Source organism: Paroedura picta, chromosome 2 (genome assembly GCF_049243985.1).
Source record: "Paroedura picta isolate Pp20150507F chromosome 2, Ppicta_v3.0, whole genome shotgun sequence".
Taxonomy (NCBI): domain Eukaryota; kingdom Metazoa; phylum Chordata; class Lepidosauria; order Squamata; family Gekkonidae; genus Paroedura; species Paroedura picta.
Genome location: NC_135370.1, coordinates 100,641,796 through 100,664,741, shown reverse-complemented (window position 1 = coordinate 100,664,741; position 22,946 = coordinate 100,641,796). Strand labels below are relative to the sequence as shown.

At 43.9% G+C, this 22,946-nt stretch overlaps 1 protein-coding gene across 3 annotated transcripts in view; it reads left to right on the top strand.

Annotated features, from left to right (window-relative positions):
* The window catches only part of SPON1 (spondin 1), a 383,122-nt gene that overhangs the window by 74,013 nt on the left and 286,163 nt on the right, over positions 1-22,946 (top strand). For all 3 annotated transcript variants that reach the window (XM_077321895.1, XM_077321896.1, XM_077321894.1), the window contains one exon: positions 12,590-12,723. In XM_077321895.1, coding sequence (XP_077178010.1) covers positions 12,590-12,723 — 134 coding nt within the window. The remainder of the gene's footprint in view (positions 1-12,589; positions 12,724-22,946) is intronic.

Here is a 22,946-nt window from a genome sequence, read left to right as displayed (position 1 = left end):
GGGGGCCCTTTCAAGGCCCGTTCTTAGGAACGGGCTTTGAAGCTAGTTTCAATAGAAGAACAAGAAGAGTGCTTGCACTCGAAAGCTCACACCTTGAATAAATCTTCGTTGGTTTTAAAGGTGCTACTGGACTCTAATTTTATTGTGTTACTCCAGACCAACATGGCTACCCATTTGAATCTATCTCAATATAAGGAAATTCTTACCATCTGAAAGTAAAGCCTAAGAAATCTGAAAAAGCCTGTAGCAAAGAACTAGAACTGTGAATTGACTGATTTGCATAAAGAAAAACGATTCTTCATTCTAATTAACCTTTTCCTCATTGTAAATAAAATATTTAAGTGGTTTGTTGGTAAAAACATATCAGTGCCATTCTGATCAAGGTGTTGTTTTTTTTCTTTTTAAGATGGCTCAACAATGGTAGGAAGAGACAATCCTATTTGCTGAGAGTTAATCCTGTAATTTAAAAGGTTCTAGTTAAACTGTTTTATGTTTAAACTAGAAATAAAGCCCATTTTATTGTTTAATAAAATGGGCGCTAGGGGTCATGTTCGAGGGAAGGCCTCACAAGAGGAAGGCTTCCCTGGGGTCTGGGATGGGGGGATAACAGCAGGCGGCAGCACGGGGAGACGGAGCCTGCGGGCGGCTGGTCAGGCGGGCGTGGCTGGCAGGGCTGGTGGCTGCCCCTCAGGGGCGCGGGTTGGTTGGGGGAGACTTACCGTGGATCGGGCGTGCGTCGAGATGAGGATCGGGGTGGGCCGGGCAGCCTACATTGCGGCTCCACCGGCCGGGAGAAGGCGGCGCAGCTCACCCCTCACCCGTGGCTGTCTGGAGCAGCCGGGCAGATTCCCTGGGCGGGTGAAGCAGCCAATGGGGAGCCGCGCTTTGCGCGGCTCCCCATTGGCTGCTTGGGGCGGGATGGACACTCGGAGGGGCCAATCAGGAGCCGCTTCGCGGCTCCTGATTGGCCCCTCCGAGTTTTTATCCCGGACAGGGCCCGCCCTAACTCCTCCCACACAGCCCTTACTGCTTTATTCAGTCCGTGGTGATCCACGCCACGGGGCTGTTTAAAGATATTAATATCATCTTATAGCTTTATTTTATGTGTGTGTTTGGCAGGATGGTTCATGGGGCACCCAGTAGTCATATGGCTCTTGGGCTTGCTGGTAATTGTGATGGTGGCTCTCTGAGAGCCATGGATTGAGTCCCACTGCACTCCTGAGCCAACTGGGAAGGACAGGCTATAAAATCACATTATTTGTCTAGCTATTCTTTTTAATCTGTATAATATTTTTATATTTTATCTTGTGTCCCGAAAACAACAACACACATATACTTCTGCTATCTCATGTTGATTATTTTGACTAGGGGCAAAGCCTGTTGTATCCAAGAATACAACAGGCGCTAGAGCTTGGCAGTGGGAAGAGGAAGGGGAGGAGTTGTCCAGTCTGTTAGGGCATGGGGTTGAATATGTGTGTTGTGTGGGAGGTTGTGGTGGCATGGTGGCAAATGAGGGCATGGGTGTGGATATATAGGCGTAAAGTACATGTGGTTTGGAATGTTCGCTGAGTATGGGAGAGTATTGACCTTTGGGAATTGTGGCATAGTGGCTACAGATGAGCTTTCCAGAACCATGTCTTCAGATATATGAAGGGGAAATCAGACTGGAGACTCTTCTTAGGGGGAGATTTCATGACAACCATTTCTTCCTAGTTCTGCGTCATTTCCCTTCTTGTGTGAATTAGGCTACAGACACCGAAATGTCCCTCTGCCCTAATACACATGGGGTAGCCACAGTACACAGGTGTCCACCCTGTTCCTTCTGTCTCCATTTTTTCACTGTTGATAAAATGTTATGTACCCGAATGCTTCTTTCATGGTTGCTCCTTAGAAGAAGTAGATTTTTGTACCCTGTTATTTACTACCCAAAGGAGTCTCAAAGCAGTGTACAAACACCTTTTGCCTTTGTCTCCCCATAATAGACAACCTGTGAGGGATGTGGGGCTGTGAGAGGTCTGAGAGAACTGGGAATTGGCTGCAGTGACCCAGCAGGCCTCAGGTGTCTCAAAGCATTTTCCAATCGTCTTCCCTTCCTCTCCCTATAGCAGACTCCCCATGAGGGAGGTGGGGTAGAGAGCCTCACATGAAAACTGGGAACCTTAAGAGGAAGTCTCTCTTTGCACAGCAGTCTTGATTTTAGTAAGGTTTTTTATACTGCTTTTTTTATTTGCCATGCTAAGGTTGAAGAAAGTCATTATAGTTCCCATGTGTCTCCAGCCATTTACTTGTTCACTATTTACAGTTTCAGGCTGTAAATATTTATTTAGATCTTCCTGCACTTTCCAGACTGACAGGACTTTATGCTAGTCTGTCTGTCTGCATCCCAGAATAAGGTAAAGGGCTGGCCATAGCCCAAAGCCCAGGAGGGACACACCTGCACCACTCCTTCCCAACAGCAGGCAAAAAATGGCTCCTTTGATGGCTGGACTCTGAGGCATTGTATGATTTTGAAGTCTCACCTTCAAACCTCCAGGAATATTTCCAACCCTGGGGTAGCCAACCTCCAGGTGGGGCCTGGAGAGCTCCTGGAATTACAGCTCACCTGCAGAGTATAAAGATCAGCTCCCAAGGCAGAAAAGGCTACTTTGGACAGGGTTGTGATTGAGAAGAAACATCTAAGGCCTCCCACACAGGTTGTTGTTGAATTGAAAGACTTGAGGCCTACTGCACAGGGTTGTTGTGCAGATGAGACAAAAGAACCTCCACAACAGCATCCAGTTTTGTCTGCAGAATAACGCTGTGCAGTAGCCTCAAACCTGCAGAGTTGCACAGAAGAAAGACACATGGCTTGGCTGTGTCTAGCCCCCGGCCAGAGCAGTATTTTAAGTGAGAAGGGGCTTTTCTGTGGCCTTCCTGTCAGCCAACTGTTTGGCAGAAGGGGAAAGTTCCCCACCCTCAAAAGGAATGCCCTCAGGCTCCCCTGCGTTGCTCTCGGAAATGCCTCCCTCCCCTCAGTCAGGGCCTGTCAGAGGCTCCTTCGCAAAAGGCCTGAAGGGGCGGGGGACAGAGTGGACTTTCCAGCCCCCTCCCATCTCTGTCAGGGTTCTGAGGCAATTTGCAGTTGGACTTGACAGTTAGGACAGCCTTGGGGCAAAAAGGGCTGGTGTGGCCTCTGTTCTCATCCCCCTTGGTAGCCCTACTGACCTCCTCTCCCTTTGGTGGTCAGGGGCAGATTGGCAGCCATGTCTCCAGATTGTCCCTGGCTGGACTGGGTGAATGGAACTCTGGACTATCCTGGTGAGAGTCCAATCGGAAGGCGCTTTGCGCCTTCTGATTGGCCCCTCCCCTCTCAGTCCAGGGCCAAGGGGCCAATCCGAGAGTTTTGATCATGGACTCAGCCCACCCCAATCTTCCTTACTGTTTTATTAAGAGGGACAGATAGTAATTTTAAGCAAGTCTATTCAGAAGAAAGCCCAATTTTATTCAGTGGGGCTTACTCCAAGGAGTCTGTTCTTGGCATTGCAGCCTTACTTTTCATTTGCTTAATTCTAGGGCCCTCAACTCTTCTCTTTCTTCTTGTTTCTTGAAACACAGGTATGCTTCTTTTCACTGGCTTCCTTTTTTGTATTGTTTCACTTCTCCATTAAATTAACTTCATGAACTTACCAATTTTTGTCTATGCTCATTTATTTCTCTCTGTTCTCCTCTCCAGTATTTCTGTTCATCAAACAATTTACCTATCATGCATGAAATGCTCTCCCTAAAGCAGTATTTCTCAACCTTTTTAAGGATGAGAAATCCCTGAAACATTCTTCAGGGTTTGAGAAACTCTAGAAGTGGCAGAATCATGCAGAATATGGTTGGTAAGCATAGCGTTATACATTTAATAAAAGGCTGCCATATAGCGGATGGAGCAGAGTTGTTCTCTCTTGCCTCAGAGGAACGGACCAGAACCAGTGGGATGTAATTAATTCAAAAGAAATTCTGTCTAAACATCTGGAAGATGTTCCTGACAGGGCGGTTTCTCAGTAGAACAGGCTCCCTCGGGAGGTGGTGGGTTCTCCATCTATGGAGATTTTTAAACAGAGGCTAGATAGTCATTTGACGGAGAGGCTGTTTCTGTGAAGGTTCAAGGGGATGGCAGGTTACAGTAGATGAGCGATTGGGATGTGAGTGTCCTGCATAGTGCAGAGGGTTGGACTAGAGGACCCAGGAGATCCTTTCCAACTCTATGATTCTATGATTCAATTCCCACTTGGAGCCTTCCCCTTCCCACTCCTTCCAGGCCCATCATTGGCCTTTTTTTTTGGGGGGGGGGGGGTTTGACATGACTATATATGGTCATATCACCTAATAAATGTTTAACAAATTTAAATACTTATTTAAAAATTAATCAACTCCCACCCATTCGGGAAACCCTTTCATAGTTGCCAAGAAACCCCAGAGTTTCACAAAACCCTTGTTGTGAAAGCCTGCCCTAAAGGGTATTTTGTTGGCTTCTGTTTGTCTCACTGGAAAATTAGAAGTGAAACTTTTACTCCCACATTTTCTCCTTAGTACACTTTCTGATTTTTTCCCTACTTTCAGGTTAAATATTAGTATTGTTTTAACACATTTTGCAAAGTTTCTTTTTTTATTCTTCCCTTGTCTTTTGTGTTTTAGATTACAAACCTGCAAGGCAGAGACTCTTGTTTGTTTTTGTCCAGTGCCAAGCATACTTTGGGAAAACGTTGATAAAAATCCACAATCCGAGGTCATCTGCATTTTCACTTGTGTGTCTATTAGACTGAGTGTCATCTCTGCATTGCTGCTGGGCAAATACTATTCCTTCAGAATAACTCACACATTTAAATTGCCAGGGACTATGACTTTTCCTTTCCTTTAGCCAATATGCCTCATAATTTGAGAATGATGTTTCACCTACTAGTAACTAATGCTTGTAATTGTGTTTACCATTTAACACATGGAAAATGCAAATATGACACTTCTGTAGAAGCCAGTCACAAGAATTCACCCCACTGTGTTAATGTAAGAAAGTAAATCTGAAGGAGCAATGTTGCTTTAAACATAAGTGATTGATATTCATTCCTTGGGTAATATAATTCTGTTGCGGGGTTTATAAATCACCAGGGAATTCAAGTGACATATTGTGGAAGATAAGTCCTATTTAGCCAAGCAGGTACTGTATTACCTCACCATTGCAGAGCTATAACTCTTGACACAACCCTTAGGCAAAACTAATCTGACTTTTCTGGCTTCCTTTGTTTTGTCTGCTTACCCCACACTCTCTGGGTTTTAATACATAAGTTAATGGCTCTTGGGAAATGAAGACAACTAAAGTGTAATGGGTAGTGAAATCAGTTGACAAATAAAGTCAATTTGGTAAAAGAAGAAAAATACAAAGGGCCAGTGGAGGCAACTACTGGAGAGAGAGAAAACTAGCCTACTGTAGTGTATGCCAAATAACATGCTATATATAAAACATGCCTTTCTGAAGAATCAAACGGATATTGTGTCACTGTAATTAACAGTTAATATCAACACCCTCAGATATGCAGATGATACCACTCTAATGGCAGAAAGTGAAGAGGAACTAAAGAGCCTGTTGATGCGGGTGAAGGAGGAGAGTGCAAAAGTTGGCTTGAAACTCAACATCAAGAAAACAAAGATCTTGGCATCTGGCCCTCTCAATTCCTGGCAAATAGATGGGGAAGAAATGGAGATAGTGACAGATTTTATTTTCCTGGGCTCCAAGATCATTGCAGATGGGGACTGCAGCAAAGTAATTAAAAGACGCTTGCTCCTGGGGAGGAAAGCTATGGCAAATCTAGACAGCATCCTAAAAAGCAGAGACATCACCCTGCCAACAAAAGTGTGTTTAGTCAAGGCTATGGTATGCCCAGTTGCAATGTATGGCTGCGAAAGTTGGACCATAAGGAAGGCCGAGCGTCAAAGAATTGAGGCTTTTGAACTCTGGTGCTGGAGAAGACTCTTGCGAGTCCCTTGGACTGCAAGGCGAACAAACCGGTCAGTCCTAGAGGAGATCAGCCCAGACTGCTCCTTAGAAGGCCAGATCCTGAAGATGAAACTCAAATACTTTGGCCACCTCATGAGAAGGAAGGACTCCCTGGAGAAGAGCCTAATACTGGGAGCGATCGAGGGCAAAAGAAGAAGGGGACGACAGAGAATGAGGTGGCTAGATGGAGTCACTGAAGCAGTAGGTGCAAACTTAAATGGACTCCGGGGAATGGTAGAGGACAGGAAGGCCTGGAGGATCATTGTCCATGGGGTTGCGATGGGTCGGACATGACTTCGCACCTAACAACAACAAATTAACAGTTTGGGGTCATTTCTCATTAATCAGGGCAAACCTGTGTTTGCTACTCAAGACATCTTTAAACTTATTCCGTAGCTTTGCCTACTGAGTCAACTTGAGGACAGCAGAAAATTGGGAGAATGGTATAGAGGTATGGATGCCAGACCACCCAGTGTGGGTCTGTTGCTGACAGGCCCTACCTTTCCACCATCAACCAGCTGGCCAGTTGGGGGTGTGCAGAATTACCCCCCCCCCCCAAAAAAAAAGAAAAAGGGAGGAATGCCTGACATTTCAGCATTGTGCCCAGAAGTGATGTAGGCATGTCAGAGGGCAATGCTCTGGTTTTTGAGCAAAAAATGTATGGTAGAAGATAATTCTACCATAGAGTTTTGCCCCCAAACCACAGTATTTCCCTCCACATGCCTTTGTCTAGGAGAATCGATCCTTGTACACAGAAATGTATATCATTTCAACAGATGTGGGGGTTGGTGCTTGAGTGGCCTGGGTAGACCCATCCCCCTTCTGGGTCACAGTGTCTCTGCCACCTAAGGGACTGGTTATTGGCCGCCAAATTTATGGGGGGGGGGAGGGTGCATCCCACTTGGGGCTTGAACTATTGGAGCTGCCTCCAGTTCCACTGTAGCTGCCTCCAGTTCCACCGTAGCTTCCACTTGCTGCCTCCAGTTCCACCGTAGCTTCTCAGGGCTCCTTCCCTAGCCGTCCACTGGCTTATGCCGTTCCTAAACAAGCACACTCACTCTTCTCCAAAGTGCAACTCCTTTTATTCTTTCACAGTCATTTCCCCCTCTTCCCATTTGTGTCTCTCCCTCCACCTTTCATCTTTCTCCCCCCCTTCTGTGTCTTTTCCTTCCCCTTTTATCCTTTCCCTCTCCCCAGTCTCCACCCCGACATTTCCATCTGCCCAGCGTCCCCATGGCTGCCGCTCTCTGTGCGTTCTGCCGTCAGCTCCCGTAAGGCTTCTCACGAGCCCTTCCCAATCTTTGCAGAAGTGCAGCGATGCTCTGCTCATGAGGGCGGTCCCATCGACTGCGACTGCTGAGCACGCCGGCAACCTGTCTCTCCCTCCTTTGCACTCCGAACTGGCCTGGCAGGCTTCTCTCATGCCAGCCACAGGAGCTGCAGGTGTTCGAGGCTTTGTCATTCATCCCTCGGCCGTTGAGGGGAGTATGGGAGCTGGCCTGTCTGCCGCTGGGGTTGGGTGGGTGCTCCCGGGGAACGGCACATCCGGGCTCCCGCATGAGAGGCCCGGACAACAGATATCTGGGCTTTGCCTGGAGCTTGGCAACACTACCAGTTAGTGTTCTTCATGGCTGCTATTAAAAGAAATGTGAAGAGATGAGAGTTCTTAACATACATCTTCACAACTCAGTTTGGCCCTGAGTATGTAATCATCAATTCTGTGTTTTTATTGACTACCTATATGAAACTTAAATGATACATATTGCATAATATTTTATGGATTAGAGTCTACTTTGTCAGATGCATACATTTTGTTCCTATTTTGCAGAGAGGCTTATATGGACGTGTAACATGTTAGGGGATACTTGCTCATTCGATATGCTGATGCAAATATAAACAGATACATGGTTTAATACAAACATGAGTTTTAATGCCCCAGCCATTTTTACTCTTAAGTGAGCTGAAATTACTGAGAAGCATACCATGCTGATGTTATCCGTTCCCAAATACTTGCAAGGGCACAGTTATCATCCTTACCATGAGAATAAAGACACTTGTTTAGAAATGGAAACTGAATACACTTTTTCATCATCCAATACATTTCAAGTATGGCAGGGATAGTGAAGATATTAAACTGAAGTGTAGGAAATGCTAAATTGAGTAGATTTTCACATAATCAAAATCATGCTCTTGGAGTTATTCAATGTTAATTGTAAAATGACCCTATTCCCAAGTACCAGGAGGCAAGCTAGCCTTCAGTCTTTGCTTCCCTCCTTTTATTTACTGGTGATCAGCCCTTTGAACTAAAGAGGATTTATACCCCTGGACCTAGACACTGAGATGAGGAAGACAGTGGTGCCATGAACTGATGAAAATATGATTTATATGTTACTGGTGATATTGCAGGACCTTGAATTTAGTTTTTTATAGCACTGTTTGAAATATTATGCTGTACAGTATGTTCTTGCAACAACTCCCAGTTACTACAATATAAAGGGCAGAAATAACATACCCTTCATTATGTTTTTTCTGTAATTATCAAGGTGAAATTAAGTGTTAGACTATAGGCAATTAAAGCTCAGCTTTCTGTACTTACAAAACTAATATTGGTGGATCATTAGTCTAAAATTGCATTAGAGAAATAAAACCTGTTGAATTATTATTTATTTAATATTTAATGTATATTGCTAATCTTGTTTAACTGGGCTGATTCTGCACTTACTTTGTTTCTTCCACTGTCAATCCTGCTGAATTCTTCTTTATTGCTTTCCCCCGACTTGAAACAGAAAATGTTCTGCACTTGATTGGGGAAGCTGAGAGGGGGGAGGGCGGAAGAAGTCCAGCTGGCATGTTTTATTTCTCCTCTTTTGACTGCCAGTGGAGAAGCCTAGTACAGCACAGGCTGCTCATCTCATTCTTTAACAAGTGGTGGGGGGGGAGGGAGGGGAGCCCAGCCAGCCAGCCAGCCAGCAGCAGCCTCTCAGAGAACGAGGCAAATCTCTGCTGATTTTGGAGCGTGGTCACTTTAAAACAGATTCCAGAGGGAAACAGAGAGAAAAAAAAATCTTGGGAGGAAAGTTTTGCAGCCAGGAAGTCTTTGAACTGGTGCCCAGCCAATCAGGGACAGACTGCTTCTCTACCTCACCGGCTGGATCAATTATACCAAGTTTTCTCCGCTCCTGTATATCGCGGGGAAAAAGGAGGGTCACCATAGCTCAATCATTCATGTTGCAGATGGAAAATTTAAAGTGCCCAAAATCAAAATGGAAGTTCAATTCAGTGTAGACGGCAGGGATTTATTCATACTGGGAGTGGATAAAAAAACCCATGCAGAGTCCACCCTAGTTTGGCAGCAGATTTGAAACAGCAGATTTTCCACTAGAGAGTCACATGGATGTTTACTGCATGGAGGCCAGTGCACCAGGCTGCAGCCTGCTGTTTGAGCTGAGGCACGTTGCCCTGGCTCTTCCTGCTCCCACATGGGGATCCTTGTGTCAGTTGTACAAGGTCTGCCCCAGTTTTGTGCCCTCACATTCGGGAGCTGCACCTCATCTGCCTCAGATTTGTGCTTCTCCAGGGGCAGCAAGTGTGGTGAGGTTCTGTCATGCTATAGGGCAGCAGAAGCCTTTTTGTTTGTTTGTTTACTAATACAGTATTACATGGGGGCACGCACCATATTCCTAAACATATTCCCATACCATATTCCTAAGCAGGTGGGGGGTGGAGCGGTGCAGTATTGGCGAGGCTCTAGCAGTGGCAGGCAGGCAGAGGCTCAGGGTGGCGTGGTAGCAAGCGGCCGGAGAGGGGGGCGTGAGCCGTAGGAGTTAGCCGCAATTTGATTAGCCCTATTCCAACTCAGAGAACTCGGACTTGCTCCAATCCCCGGCCAGTTTCACAAATATTAAGAGGAACCATGGATAAGATATGTTGGGCATATAATGGGAATTGGTTCAATTCGATTCACCCTTGGTTGCCTAGGGAACTTCTCCAAATCTTCTCCTGGTGTGGATATTATACCTCGCTCCTATTCTCCAAACACAACATTTCTCTTGGTTGCTTTCATACAGAGATCTACCTCACCTTCTCAACTGTAGTGTTCCTTCTAGGGGTTTTTGAACATTGTCATCTAGATGTCCCCTTTCTTTGTTTTTACTGGCTCCACTGTGAGGTTTTTTAAACCTCCTTTGGTTAAATCACCTAAAACAAAATACCCAAAGCAGGTTTCAGAAAGGGGGAAAGGAAAGTTGTAGGTAGCTGCACCTTTCTGCCCATATCTAGTGCTACACCTCTGTCCTGCCCTTCCTCCCATGCACACCACCCATAGGCTTTCTGCCATGTTTCCAAAATTATCAGTAGTAAATATATTGTTATAGTGTTAAAACATTATTGCAATATACAGATTACCAATTGAAAAAACACACACACAAAAAAAAACAGTTTCATGGAGGGTGAATGGTGAATGCGAAGGTATTATGTATCTGGTCTCTCAGAAAGAAGTCTACACCACAAGGCTTTAGTAATAGAAGAACTGCTTGTTTATTCAGCCATTTTGAATATAATCTTCTACACAGAGTGAGTTCTTTATTGCCTTCTCTGGTCTACCAACAAACTGTACCTGTGATATACTCTATATAATCTGCACCTCTAATATACTTGGTATATTAATATACTCTGTATATTAGATCCCTCTTATTTGAATCAACATCAGAAATAAGGATGTCCTTTTATTGTCTTCATATTATATAATTTCCCCAAATATTTGCCATATTTCTTGAACATATCTGGAGAACTTTTTTTTTGTCTGCTTGCAGGCCCAAGTTGATTGGTTCCTGTTTTGACACTTGGATACCTTTTTCTTCCATTACTGTGTTTTTAGTTGCAATATCCTTTATCTTCTTCTTTTAGTATACTGGTGAACATTAGTTTGATATGTGGTTCCTGAACTTCTCTGTTGCACTTATTTACAGGTGTGTAGCATTCCTTTTGCTGTGCCATTTTAGAGTATCTCAGTTGCCTTCTATTTCTCCTATGTTTGTTGCCTCTGTGTGTAGAGTCCACCCTCCAAAGCACCAGTTTTCTCCAGGGGAACTGATATTTGTAGTCTTGAGATGGGTTGTAATTCTGGGTAATTTCCAGGTCTTATCTGGAAGCCAGCCTCTCCCAGCTCCTGTATTCTGAACCGAATCACTTTCGTATTTTAACCATTGTTTCATTTTCATTTTCTTCTGTATTTGTGGCTAATGCCAAAAATAGTGTATCTCTATACCTTTCCAGAGGTCCCTCTGCTTTTTGTATCTCATTCACTTTTTTCAGGCTTTTATTCTCTGCAGTGCATAGGTGGGCAATAGGATTCCTCTTTTTGCATGTATAAAAAAAACTTTCCCCCATGCTGGACATTCCTCCTATTTCCTGTGTTTCTTTCCTTACAGTTTGCATTGTTTTGTTTCTACTTTTCCAGTAGAGAGCCAGTTTGGTGCAGTGGTTAGGAGTGTGGACTTATATGCTGCTTTGAGCCTCCTTCGGGTAGGGAAAAGCGGCATATAAGAACCAACTCTTCTTCTTCTTCTAACCTACTTTTGGTGAGGCCCGGTAAACTACCATTGTGTTTGTGATGTATCATTTCACTTTGAATGTCATGCACTTCTAGTGATTTATTTTGTAATATTTGTGCATGAGACGTTCTATATGTGCATGCTATTTTAGTGGTTTCTTTAACGTTAGGTTTTCCTCCTGGAGTTATTCCTTCTGAATGTCTTTTGAGATGAATCCCATTAAAAATCTTTTATCATACTGTCACTGTCATGAAAAGCACAATTCCTGCAATAAGGCATAACTGTGTTACCTGCTCATCCACTGGTTCTGATATCCTTTGGTACCTTTCATAAAATTATTTACATTAGGACATCAGGAAGTAGGGAAAGTTGAGATAAGGGGGTTGCCAGGAAGTGGGAAAGAGGAAATAGTGTGGGGAAGGGGATACAGGTAAACACTGTTGTGGGATCCGCTCCTTGCAGTGGGGCCTAGTCTGGCAGTTGGCCCTGTGAAACCCAGCCATAGTTTTCTTGGATAGAGGTTACCAGAATCAGGGAAGGAGAAAAAGTTGAAGAAAAAAGTAGGTTAGCTGGTGGGTGGGAGGGAAAGAAGGGAGCAGGAAAAGGGGAGATGAAATTGTGGTTTTTGGAGAAAGTAGAAGGCAAAATGTGATACCACCAAGAAGGTTATTATTATGTAGGGTTTTTAAAAATATTTATTTGGTGCTACTATTTTTACAGTACAGACCATGAGGCTGGGAGTTTGATCCCAGCAGCCGGCTCAAGGTTGCCTCAGCCTTCCATCCTTCCAAGGTCGGTAAAATGAGTACCCAGCTTGCTGGGGGGTAAACGGTAATGACTGGGGAAGGCACTGGCAAACCACCCTGTATTGGAGTCTGCCATGAAAACGCTAGAGGGCATCACCCCAAGGGTCAGACATGCTTGCATAGGGGATACCTTTACATTTACCTATTTTTACAATGCTTTTTAATATTTTGCATATATGAATGAGCTGATGAAATATTCCTTTATATTTGTTTAGATTATTGATGAAGAAGAAACACAGTTCATGAGTAATTGTCCTGTGGCTGTTACAGAAAGCACGCCAAGGAGAAGGACACGTATTCAAGTTTTTTGGACAGCGCCTCCTTTGGGCACAGGCTGTGTAATTCTGAAGTAAGTAATTTTACGGTTCAGATACGGAGATGAAACTTGCCTTAATTTAATGTTTGGGGAAGCATGCAGATGCCTGATGTTCCCAATGCCGTTGATAATATGGTAGTCTTATGTTCCTGCATCCCACAGAAATAATACATGGTGAAATTGGAAACCTTAAATAGCCAGAAAACACTGGGTAGCTTTGTTGTCACCAGATTCATACTGGCATGGAGCTAAATTACTGCCTAACTTGCTAATTTAGCAGATGAACATACATGGATTTGTCTTCAGCCAGGATTTTCTGTTGTCTTGTCAGTGTCCAGTAATGGACCATTACAATTATCTCAAAGATTCTGAACTTATTCCTGAAAATTACAAGGTGGTTCACATTTTACAGGTGATCAAGTACCAGACTAAATCTTGTACACATATATATATGTGCATATGCACATCTATGCACAGTCACCTATGCCCTGCCCTTTCCTGTAAAATTTGTTATGTGATCAGTCTTTTAGACATATATATCCCTAATCAAATACAACTCACACAGAGAGACTATTCATGAGGCACAGGGAAATGGGTGTATGTTCTCTAATAATTTTAAATATGGTTTGGACATGCATGAATTAGGCATGTGCACAGAAAAAAAAATCGGTACTTTTTGGATACAGCCTGAATTGTTTCGGCCAAATCCAAAACATGTGATTCTCCAGTCACTGGTTCAAATTCAGCTGAATTGATTCATCCAAATCTAAAGAGTACTGTTTTTTCCCCCCCTGTGCACATGGTACCCAGCCTTCCCAAGGAGCGAAAGATGGTTCTCCATCTCTACTGCTTGAGAAGGCTGGGAGTGGGCATTTAAACACATCAGGTGTTTGGCACACAAACACTCCATTTTCTCAGGCAGCAGAGAACACCTCTGCTGCCTGGGAAGTCTGTGGGGAGGTATTTAAAGGCACACCAAGTAGCTAATCATGATAGATCAGCTGTTTGGCATACTTTCTTCCCCACAGTCTTCTCAGTCAGCAGACAGCATCTCCCGTGCCTGAGAAGGCTGGGTTGGGGGGCGGGAATATTTAAAGGGTATGTCAAGCAGCTAATCATGACAGATCAGTTGTTTGACAATGCTTCCCCCCCCCCCCAAGTCCCTTCCTAGGCTACCAAGAGCATTGGGGAAGGGTGCAGGGAAGGAAGAGAAGTTGAAACTGGCCAAATTGCTGAATTGCTATTTGGATACTGCTGATTCAGCCAGTTTAAAATACATTGATAGGTGATTTGGTTCAGATATGTCCAAAAAGTACCCAAATCACCTATCTGTAGTGTGGACCCGAGGATGCCTTTTCTGATATCTTCTTGTTAACATGGTTAGTGTCCTAATGGAAAGTTTCCCACTGTTATCAACAGGACTCTGGGATTTGTTGTGTGATCTAGTAATATCACAATATGAATTTCCTTGCTCCCAGTATTTCATGGTAGCAGCCTTTAGGAAGGCCTTTAGGAATGGAAAACCTGACTTGATGAATGCTCTTATTACAGAAGGAAGAGGATGAGAATAGCAAGTAGCCCAGCTTCAGATTAGCACTTTGAAAGCTGCAGTTAGACGTGTCTCTAACCCTGAGGAAGAGGATTCTTACCTCTGTTCCACTCTAATTTAGCAGATCATCAGTACTTAGAGCTTTTATTCCAGAAGATTTTCATATCTCCCGTGTTTAGTAACATCTGACCAGTAAATTTGCATCCCAAACTGAAGTATTTCAGGACTATTTACAATTGACTGGTATAAGAAATTAACACACTCAAAAGAGGCATTGTGAAGCTATCACTTGTATAATAATAGGTGATAGGAGGAAGTTGATTTAGACCTCATGGGGAAATGAGGGCAGTAGAAATCACTGGTACCATCAATTGTATATAATGAAATTAGGTGGAACACATATTTTGAGCAGATTTCCTAAGCCATTTTTACGACCAATTGCAAATGTTGCTATCCAGATACAAGAAAGATAGGTGCCAGATATCTATGTTCTTTGCTTAAATAGCCCTTCCTGCTTAGTGCCTTCCTCTTTCTAAATGGTGGGGAATTAAAAGGATGGATGTGAGAGCAGCTATTGTCATTTGGAGGGATGGAAGAGCTGAGTTTGTTTGTTTGTTTGTTTTGGTCTCAAAAAAAAAAGAGTTTTACTCATTATTGGCTGCAACTTGAGTTGAGAGAGGTAAAGGGGAAGGATTTCTTTTGTTTTGCTGCTTCTCTTTGCATTCTCTATGCACAGTCCTAGGCAAGGTGCCACACATATGTTTTGTTTGACTGATACTTCACAGTTTACATATATTTCCCCTGAGGAATACTGAGGATACTTGTGTATGTCAATGAAATTACAAGCACACTAGAAACTGAACTTGATTAATCAGCTTCCGTACTCTAGTTTCTGTACTCCAACTATGCACCAGAATGCAAGTGCTTTACTTCATCCCATGCATTCATGGCATGTCATTGACTTTTGTGGCACAGGATAAATATAGCCCTTTAACATATTCTAATATTTAATGAGTCAAGTCACGGCAGCAGTCCATGTTTCCCATGTTAGAGATGGGAAACCACTTTCCCATTAAGAATTTCACAAGCCTTTTCAAACTGTGATTTTCTTCCATCAAAATTCTTACGGCTCAATTTTAACTGTGTTGACAGGCAATCTAGAAGGTCTTACCTGTGTCATGTTCCATGTGGCTGGTTTCACCTTTAAAATATATACTAGTGTAAAGCTACTGAACTTGCTCAGGTTAAAGATCAACATTCTAATGTTGTACACATGGATGGAATGCTGTTTGGATAGGTTATTCTTGTTTGCCCAATGACACATTTAAATTGGGGCTCAGTTGTGTAATCTCCAAATCTGCTTTGAATTGTGCAGAAATTCTGTAACAACTTCAAGCAAATGTGACCTCTTGTCCAAACATGGTCAAAATACACGTTTGCTAAAATATTTATTAGATATATTTTTATTTATTATTTTTATTTATTGGGTGAGATCAGACTAAATTTTCTGCTCATATAAGGTTTTTTTTTTTTTAACAAAGCAGAATTGTTCAGCCTCTCCTCTTTCTTCTGCAGTTCACTGATCTCCACAAAATGCCATACTTGGTATATACAGAACCCCCCCAGGAACAACATGAGAAGCATCTAAGGGGTATGAAGCAGGAAGAGGGACTTGGTAGAAATTACGTCTCTTGTCAGATCAAAATTTAGCCTGGATCCAATTCATTACTTATTTGCAGCTGTTTTATTTCAGACATTTCTACCTCTCAATGAGAGATAAAATAGAAACAAGTAAAATAGCTAGGAATTAAGCCACAGATCAACCAATTAAGCAGCAGCACATAAACCTGTTAAGGCATTATTTTCAGCAACAGAAGAAGGGAAATAGATACTGCATTAAGTCCTTGGAACATAGGTTTTTCACCTGGTACCAGGAGATCAGCTAATCTGTTACCAGGTCAAGATCTAAGAGGAGGTCATTCTTCTATTGCAAAAGATCACTACACAGGAGAGTTTAGTTTAAAATGAATTGAGTTAGCAACATTGTGACACTTCATTTATCCTGAATACCTATCTCTGGCAAATATGAATGAAGAAAAGTGAAGCTATTTATAAAATTCAGACTGCTGTCTCCAAGTATCAGTTACTTGAGGAGAACTTGATGTGCCTTTCTGGGTTAGAATACAAAGGAATGAAACATATCAAACTCAAACAACTATTTCATTGTTACTAGTGATTAACAGGATAATATAGTACTAAGCTGCTCTGTGGGGTTAGTGAGGTACATAACAATTATTATATTTTTGGTATAAATGTAACACCATGTACATTTTTTTCACTAGGATATAGGGCTTTGAGCACATCTAAATTATAGGCTTTACTATAAGCCTTTTTTCCCTGTCACCTCCTCACTCCCACATAAATGCATACAAATGCTGGACACCATTTTTCTTACGGATTGTGGCATCCGTGAAAGCTATAATGATAGCATGAAAAACAAAACATTAAAAAAAAAAGAAATAGATATATTGTGCAAAATGCTCTGCAATTTCAATGGCGAAACTTTGTACCTTAAATTCTCGTAAAGCGTTAACATTTATTTGTGTGGTCACATATTTTTGAAACAAAGAGACTGGAGGTTATAATTGCTGCTCACAGTGTGCCTAGTCCCTTTCTCTTTTGGGAAGTAGTCCTTGACAAAGGAAGGGAACAGTTGACAAGAGCCAGGGGAGGAGTGCTTCAGGAAAGATTCATAAGGAGACCTTGAAAAATAGTGTGATTGATTTGGGCCACTAGAACTTGGGGAAAGTATAAAATCAGGATTTTACTCAGGATTTTAACTTGAATTCATATGCCATATTCAGTGAATTGCTGTATCAACAAACTGGCTTACAGGTTTAGGGTTTTAAAAAGGTGAATTTTCCATTAAATCTGAAGTTAACTGTGAAATGTGGATTGAAATGCTTTCCATTTCTTATTTGCATTTGTTTATTTCCAGACTACATCTCTCTCATTGGACTCAAGGCAGTTTACAAAATAGTTTAAGAATACATAGATAATACACATTATTAATTCCACATTAAAATTCTAAAATTAAAATATTCTAAAAATAAGCCAGTTCTCCTTACCGACTAATTTGACAGTCTACCCATATTCTAGCCATCATTTCATTTCCTGCCCATTGGATGTGGCAGATAACTCTAACAGGGGAAGATGGAATGGGGGAAGCTGCAGGGGATGGGGGGAGGTCCATCATTAGGTCACCCTGGTCTCAACAATAGGCCAGGTGGTAGAGTGCCACCTTACAGGCTCTGCCCTGCAGAACTGTAATAGCTCCATTGGGGCCCTAGTCTCAGGTGGCAGCTCATTCCACCTGCTCAAGGCCAGATGGCTGGCTTTGAGGTCAGGGGTTACCAATAAATTTGTACCAGATGTCTCTCTTTCTTTGAGAGACATATTGGGAGAGATGTTCCCCAAATATGTGGGTCCCAGACTGTAAAGAGCTCCAAAGATTAATACCAGCACTTTGAACCTGATCCAGAACTCCACTGGCAGCCAATGCAGCTGCTGGAGGGGCAGTTTAATGTGCAACTTCTATGGGGTTCTTGTCTAGACCTGGGCAGCTATACTCTGTACCAGCTGTAATTTCCAGGTAAGGTCAAGGGTAACCCCACCTGCGGATGGAGGAATCAGACATCTGTTACAGAAGAGAAGAATCAGTGAAAACATTTCCCTTCTCATGTAATTGGAAATTTCAGGATGGAGACAACCTATGGTTTTCTAGTTACAGCAATACATGGCTTTCCAAAACCAAGGGAATTTAAATATGAATGGAATGGGAATATTGGACAGATGATGGGAGCCTACAACTTGTTCTCAATCCTTCTAACCACATTTTAGAAGATGAGGAACATTGTAATGGTTTAGTGATTAGAGTGCTGGGCTAGAATCTGGGCGACATAGGTGTTAATTTCTTCCCCACTATGCCATGAAAACTTGCTGGGTGACCTCAGACCAGTCATACAATCTTAGCTTAATATACCTCACAAGATAGTTGTGAGGATAAAATGGAGTAGATGAGAATGATGTAAGTTGCTTTGGGGAAGTGAATAATGACATGAATAAAATAAACGTATCTGAACCATGCCACTGGATGCATGCACAGCACTTCATGTTTATCTATATCTTGTGCATATGCATTCGTAGAAGCCTTAAGTGGGATCATCCGCATAATTCCACAAGAGTTTGACTTGAGTCTATCTTACTGTTGGAGAATGTTTTGGTATGGAATTGTATAATCTTGCTGCTTCTTTGTTTGATTTCATATTAGTTTCATTTTGATTTTTGTGAATGTTGTCAAGTTTGTACAGTTTAAAAGAAACCAAAGAGGAAAAAATTGATATAAGTAAATACCCTGGAATTCAGACAAGTAATGTGATTGTCATAACATGTAATCAATTACATTTTTACACATGTTGTTTATTGGCCAGTCTCAAGTGTCCTCCAAATATGTGAACAGAATATTTGTTGGTTGTTTAACAGCAACTTATTTTCTAAAACTATCAAATAATTATATTACAATATTACTTTGAGGTCTGTTTGTGGTAGAAATTTTGTTCATGTCAAAATGCAAGGGACATGTTTTACTCTTTTTAGGACAAAGTGTGGAATTCATTATTTTTCAGCATAAATAATTCCTCTTTTGGTTTATTCATGTGTCTCTTTTTGGATGGAAGTAGTCACCAGAGGGCTGAACAACTTAAAAAGCATACAGAGGCTGCCAAATTTGAGATTTGGCAGATTTCAGAACACCATTTGCATGTATTTTTTTTAATCTCACTCATTTGGGAAATTGTGCAGCTGTAAACCCAGCTCTAAGTGGAAGTAAAACATAATGCAGATTTTACAAGATGTATCTTGAACCTTGAACATGCTTTCGGTGTCCACCTGGTGGATTTGATATAGACTTATATATGATTATTTCTTCTTTTTATGAAGATTTTCGGCTGGAGATCTGCAGTTCTCTGGGATTTAAAACTCTATATTTGTCTTCATTTTGTTTTGATGAGCATTGGCTTTCATCTCAATGATCACTCTCATCATTTTTTGAAAATGCTTTTACTTAGCAGTCCATGTTCCCCCATAGGATTTCTGGGTACTTGGAACATTCTTCCATTTGATATGCAGAGAGTATAATGTGTAACAGAAGCACTTCACATGTAGATATCCTGAGATCCACATACATATCCAGAGATTATAAGTATGGTGGTGAGGGTATGCTGCCACAATGTCAGAAATCACTGCCAAGAAGCTATAGCTATATTTTCAAGGGGCCTGTGGCATATATCATATTATCCATTTGTCTATGACAGACAAATGGGACACATTGTGCTCCTTTTTGCAGGCCTTGCAGAGCTGTTCTATATCCTGATCTCCTCTGGGAACTCGTTCTACCAGGTGGGTGCCAGAATGGATAAAGCTCTGGCCCTAGTTGAGGTCAAGCGAGCTTCCTTTGGACCAGGGATCACCAGGCAGTTGGAAGTGATGGAGCGTAATGCTCTTTGAGGGGTATAGGCAGGGAGGTGGCCCCTTAGATACACTGGGCACTGACCATGTATGGCCTTAAAGGTAATTACCAAAATCTTAAATCTGATCTGGAATTCGACTGGAAGACAGCACTGTTGTTGGAGAATAGGCTGAATGTGGGACCTCTGAGGTGGTGTAACTGTGAGGACCCTGGCCACTACATTCTGGATCAGCTGTACTTTCCAGATCAAAGTTAAGGGCAGGCCTGCATAGAGTGAGTTACTGAAGTCGAGTCTAGAGGTGACTGACACATGGATCACCATGGCTAGGTGTTCCGGGTGCCAATGGGGCCTATCTCAGGCTAGGCCCATGTGGAAGGGCAAGAGTCAGGCCTTCCAGGCTCAGCTCCTCACCTGCCTACGGCATCTCAGAAGAGATTAAAAATGCCCCAGTCAGCTCCATGGCACTATGCAGTGTTGAAGAACTGACTGGGGCATTAAAAAAATTCTACAAAGGTGGGATTACATTGTTAGTTCTCCACTCCAGCAGCCTTATGTGAAGGCAGTGATCCAGGGCAGAACGGATCCAGTGGGTAAAATCTTCCTCCATGTGGACACAGGAAGTGGTGGGCAAACTGTCCCAATCGCAAGCACCCAGTGGCAGCCTGGTGTGGTGCCGCTGGTGCAGAAAGGATCTCAGTGAGCTTCTACAGCACAGTGGTTATTTGAACCTGGGATTTACTAAGCCCTGCTCAAGGCATGGAAGGGCCTGTCTAGCCCTGCCCAAAGCAAAGGAAGCAGTTCCCAGCTGACTGTACTGTGTAGTTGCCTAGCGATGGTCACTGAGTGCATTTTTCTTAAAGCTACAGGCACTACTATCCTCAAGTATTATTGTTGTTGGTTAGATGCTTTTTCTGCAAATCAGGAGTGGGGCTTTTTTCTTTGTTGAAAGATCTGTCTTGTCTGTACATTGGTCTAGTCACTGGATTTAAGGATCCACAGATTTGGCTATGCTGAAAATGAAATATACAGATGATGCCTCTGCTACGCTGTTGCTCATTTCTATGGTAGGGAGTGTCACATGTTTCATTACAGTGACCTCTATACAATTATGATTTCATATGCAAGCTTCTGAAATCTTGCAACTCAGTTGTTTAGAACAGATTTTTAAAAAGTGGTTGCTAACAATACTGTGCCATGCTGTTAGTGCTGCAATTTCTATAGATAAAAATATCTGTAAATTATACATGTGACAGAGAAGTCAATAACCATATTACACAAACACGCACACGCACATCATCAAGAATATTGAACGTCTGTGCCCTTGCAGTAGGGATTATCCATGTGTGCAGGAAAGTTACTAATGATTTTAAGTTAGAAAAATATTATTTCTGTAAACCCCAAGATGTTAAGAATTTTCGATCATCTGTTCTCAGTGTTTCAACATACAGAATATAATTTCATTATTTATATTATGCAAATTATCTAAAATATATTATACTAGTAAAAAAGCCCACTGCAGTCAAAATGCAGTGGGTGCTAGGAGGGCAGGCCATGAGGGCGGCGGGGCTCAGTGGGCTGGGTTGGCAAGGTCAGGTTTGTGCTGTGAGGCCGGGGGCTCGTGGCCTACCTGGAGTGCGGTAGGCTGGCAGGCCGTGGTGGAGGGTGGCGGCAACGGCGCTGGGGGCTCCTGAAGTATGTCGGTGGTGGCGGAGCTCCCAAGGCGTCCTCCGGAGGGCGGCAGTGACTGGGTGGGGCGAGGGGGCGATGTCCCGTTGCGGCGGCGCATCCGGCGGCGACTGAAGAGGCGATGGGGCTCTGACGCTCCCGACACAGGCAGGCCGAGTTCCAAAATGGCGGCCGCCGCAGCACCGGCGATGGCAGCGCGGAGCAGCGACGGGTGAGCGCAGACACACGGGCCCCGCACGGCGACCGCGTCCCCGGCCTCGTCGCGGCTTGGCGGCGGCTCGGCCGGTCTCCTTTTGGCTGGGAAGAGGTCGACGCCGCTAGTCTTGCAGATCGAGCCGAGCCATCCTCCGTTGGGCGGTGGTGGCTGGCCGGGCTCGACTCAGGCGCCTCCGGCCTCGACTCAGGCGGCGGGTAGGGAGTCCCCGGCAGCCACGCTCCGCACGACTGCCGGGGGTTCCCTCGGGCGGTGGCCTGACGCGGCAAGAGGCGCAAAGCGCCTCTCACCACGTCCGGCCGCCGCCCGAGGGAACCCCCGGCAATCTCGTGGAGCGCGGCTGCCGGGGACTCCCAACCCGCCGCCTGAGTCGAGGCCGGAGGCGCCTGAGTCGAGAGGCGCCGAGAGGCGCCTGAGTCGGCGAGAGGCGCTTCGCTGCATCAGGCCGCCGGGCAGGGAGCCCCTGGCAGCCGCGCAGAGCGCAGCTGCCGGGGGCTCCCCCAGGCGGCGGCCTGACACGGCGAGAGGCACTTCGCGCCTCTCGCCGCATCAGGCTGCCGGGCAGAGAGCCCCCGGCAGCCGCGCTCCGTGCGACTGCCGGGGGCTCCCTCAGGCGGTAGCCTGACGTGGCAAGAGGCACTTCGCGCCTCTCGCCGCATCAGGCCGGGAGCAACTGCGAGCCGCGCTGTGCGCGGCTCGCAGTTCCTGGGGCTGGGAATCGGAGGGACCAATCGGCAGGCGCTTCGCACCTGCCGATTGGTCCCTCCGATTGTCTGTCATGAGGAAGGGTCCAATCTGGACCCTTCCTCATCCCGGACTCATCCCGCCCCAGGACCCCTTACTGTTTTATTTAGTCCGTGGCGCCCGCGGCGCCACGGGCGGTGTTAAGATGGCTTTAATCAGCAATATTTGCAACACTAAAATACCCATTCATATTTTTGGCATTAATTAGCATTCCCAATGCTATATTAAAATGCTTTGAAAAAGTCATTTCTTAGTAGACTCTTGTGACTCTTACAATGTTTGTTAGTGCTCTTTTTCATAGTAAAAGTAAAGAATTTTGCTTATCTAGTCAGGAATGATACTTGTATGGTTGAATATCTATGAGAGCTAATGACCTCTTTCATACTATCACCTTGGATATATTTCTAGAAGCTATACTTTCCACAGCAATTGACAAACCTTTGATGAGTCCCCCCTCTACCCCTCAGTAATGTACACCATGTGTATCCCCCCTAATGATTTTCTTATCCCCTGCTGGGATTGTCACTGAAACAGA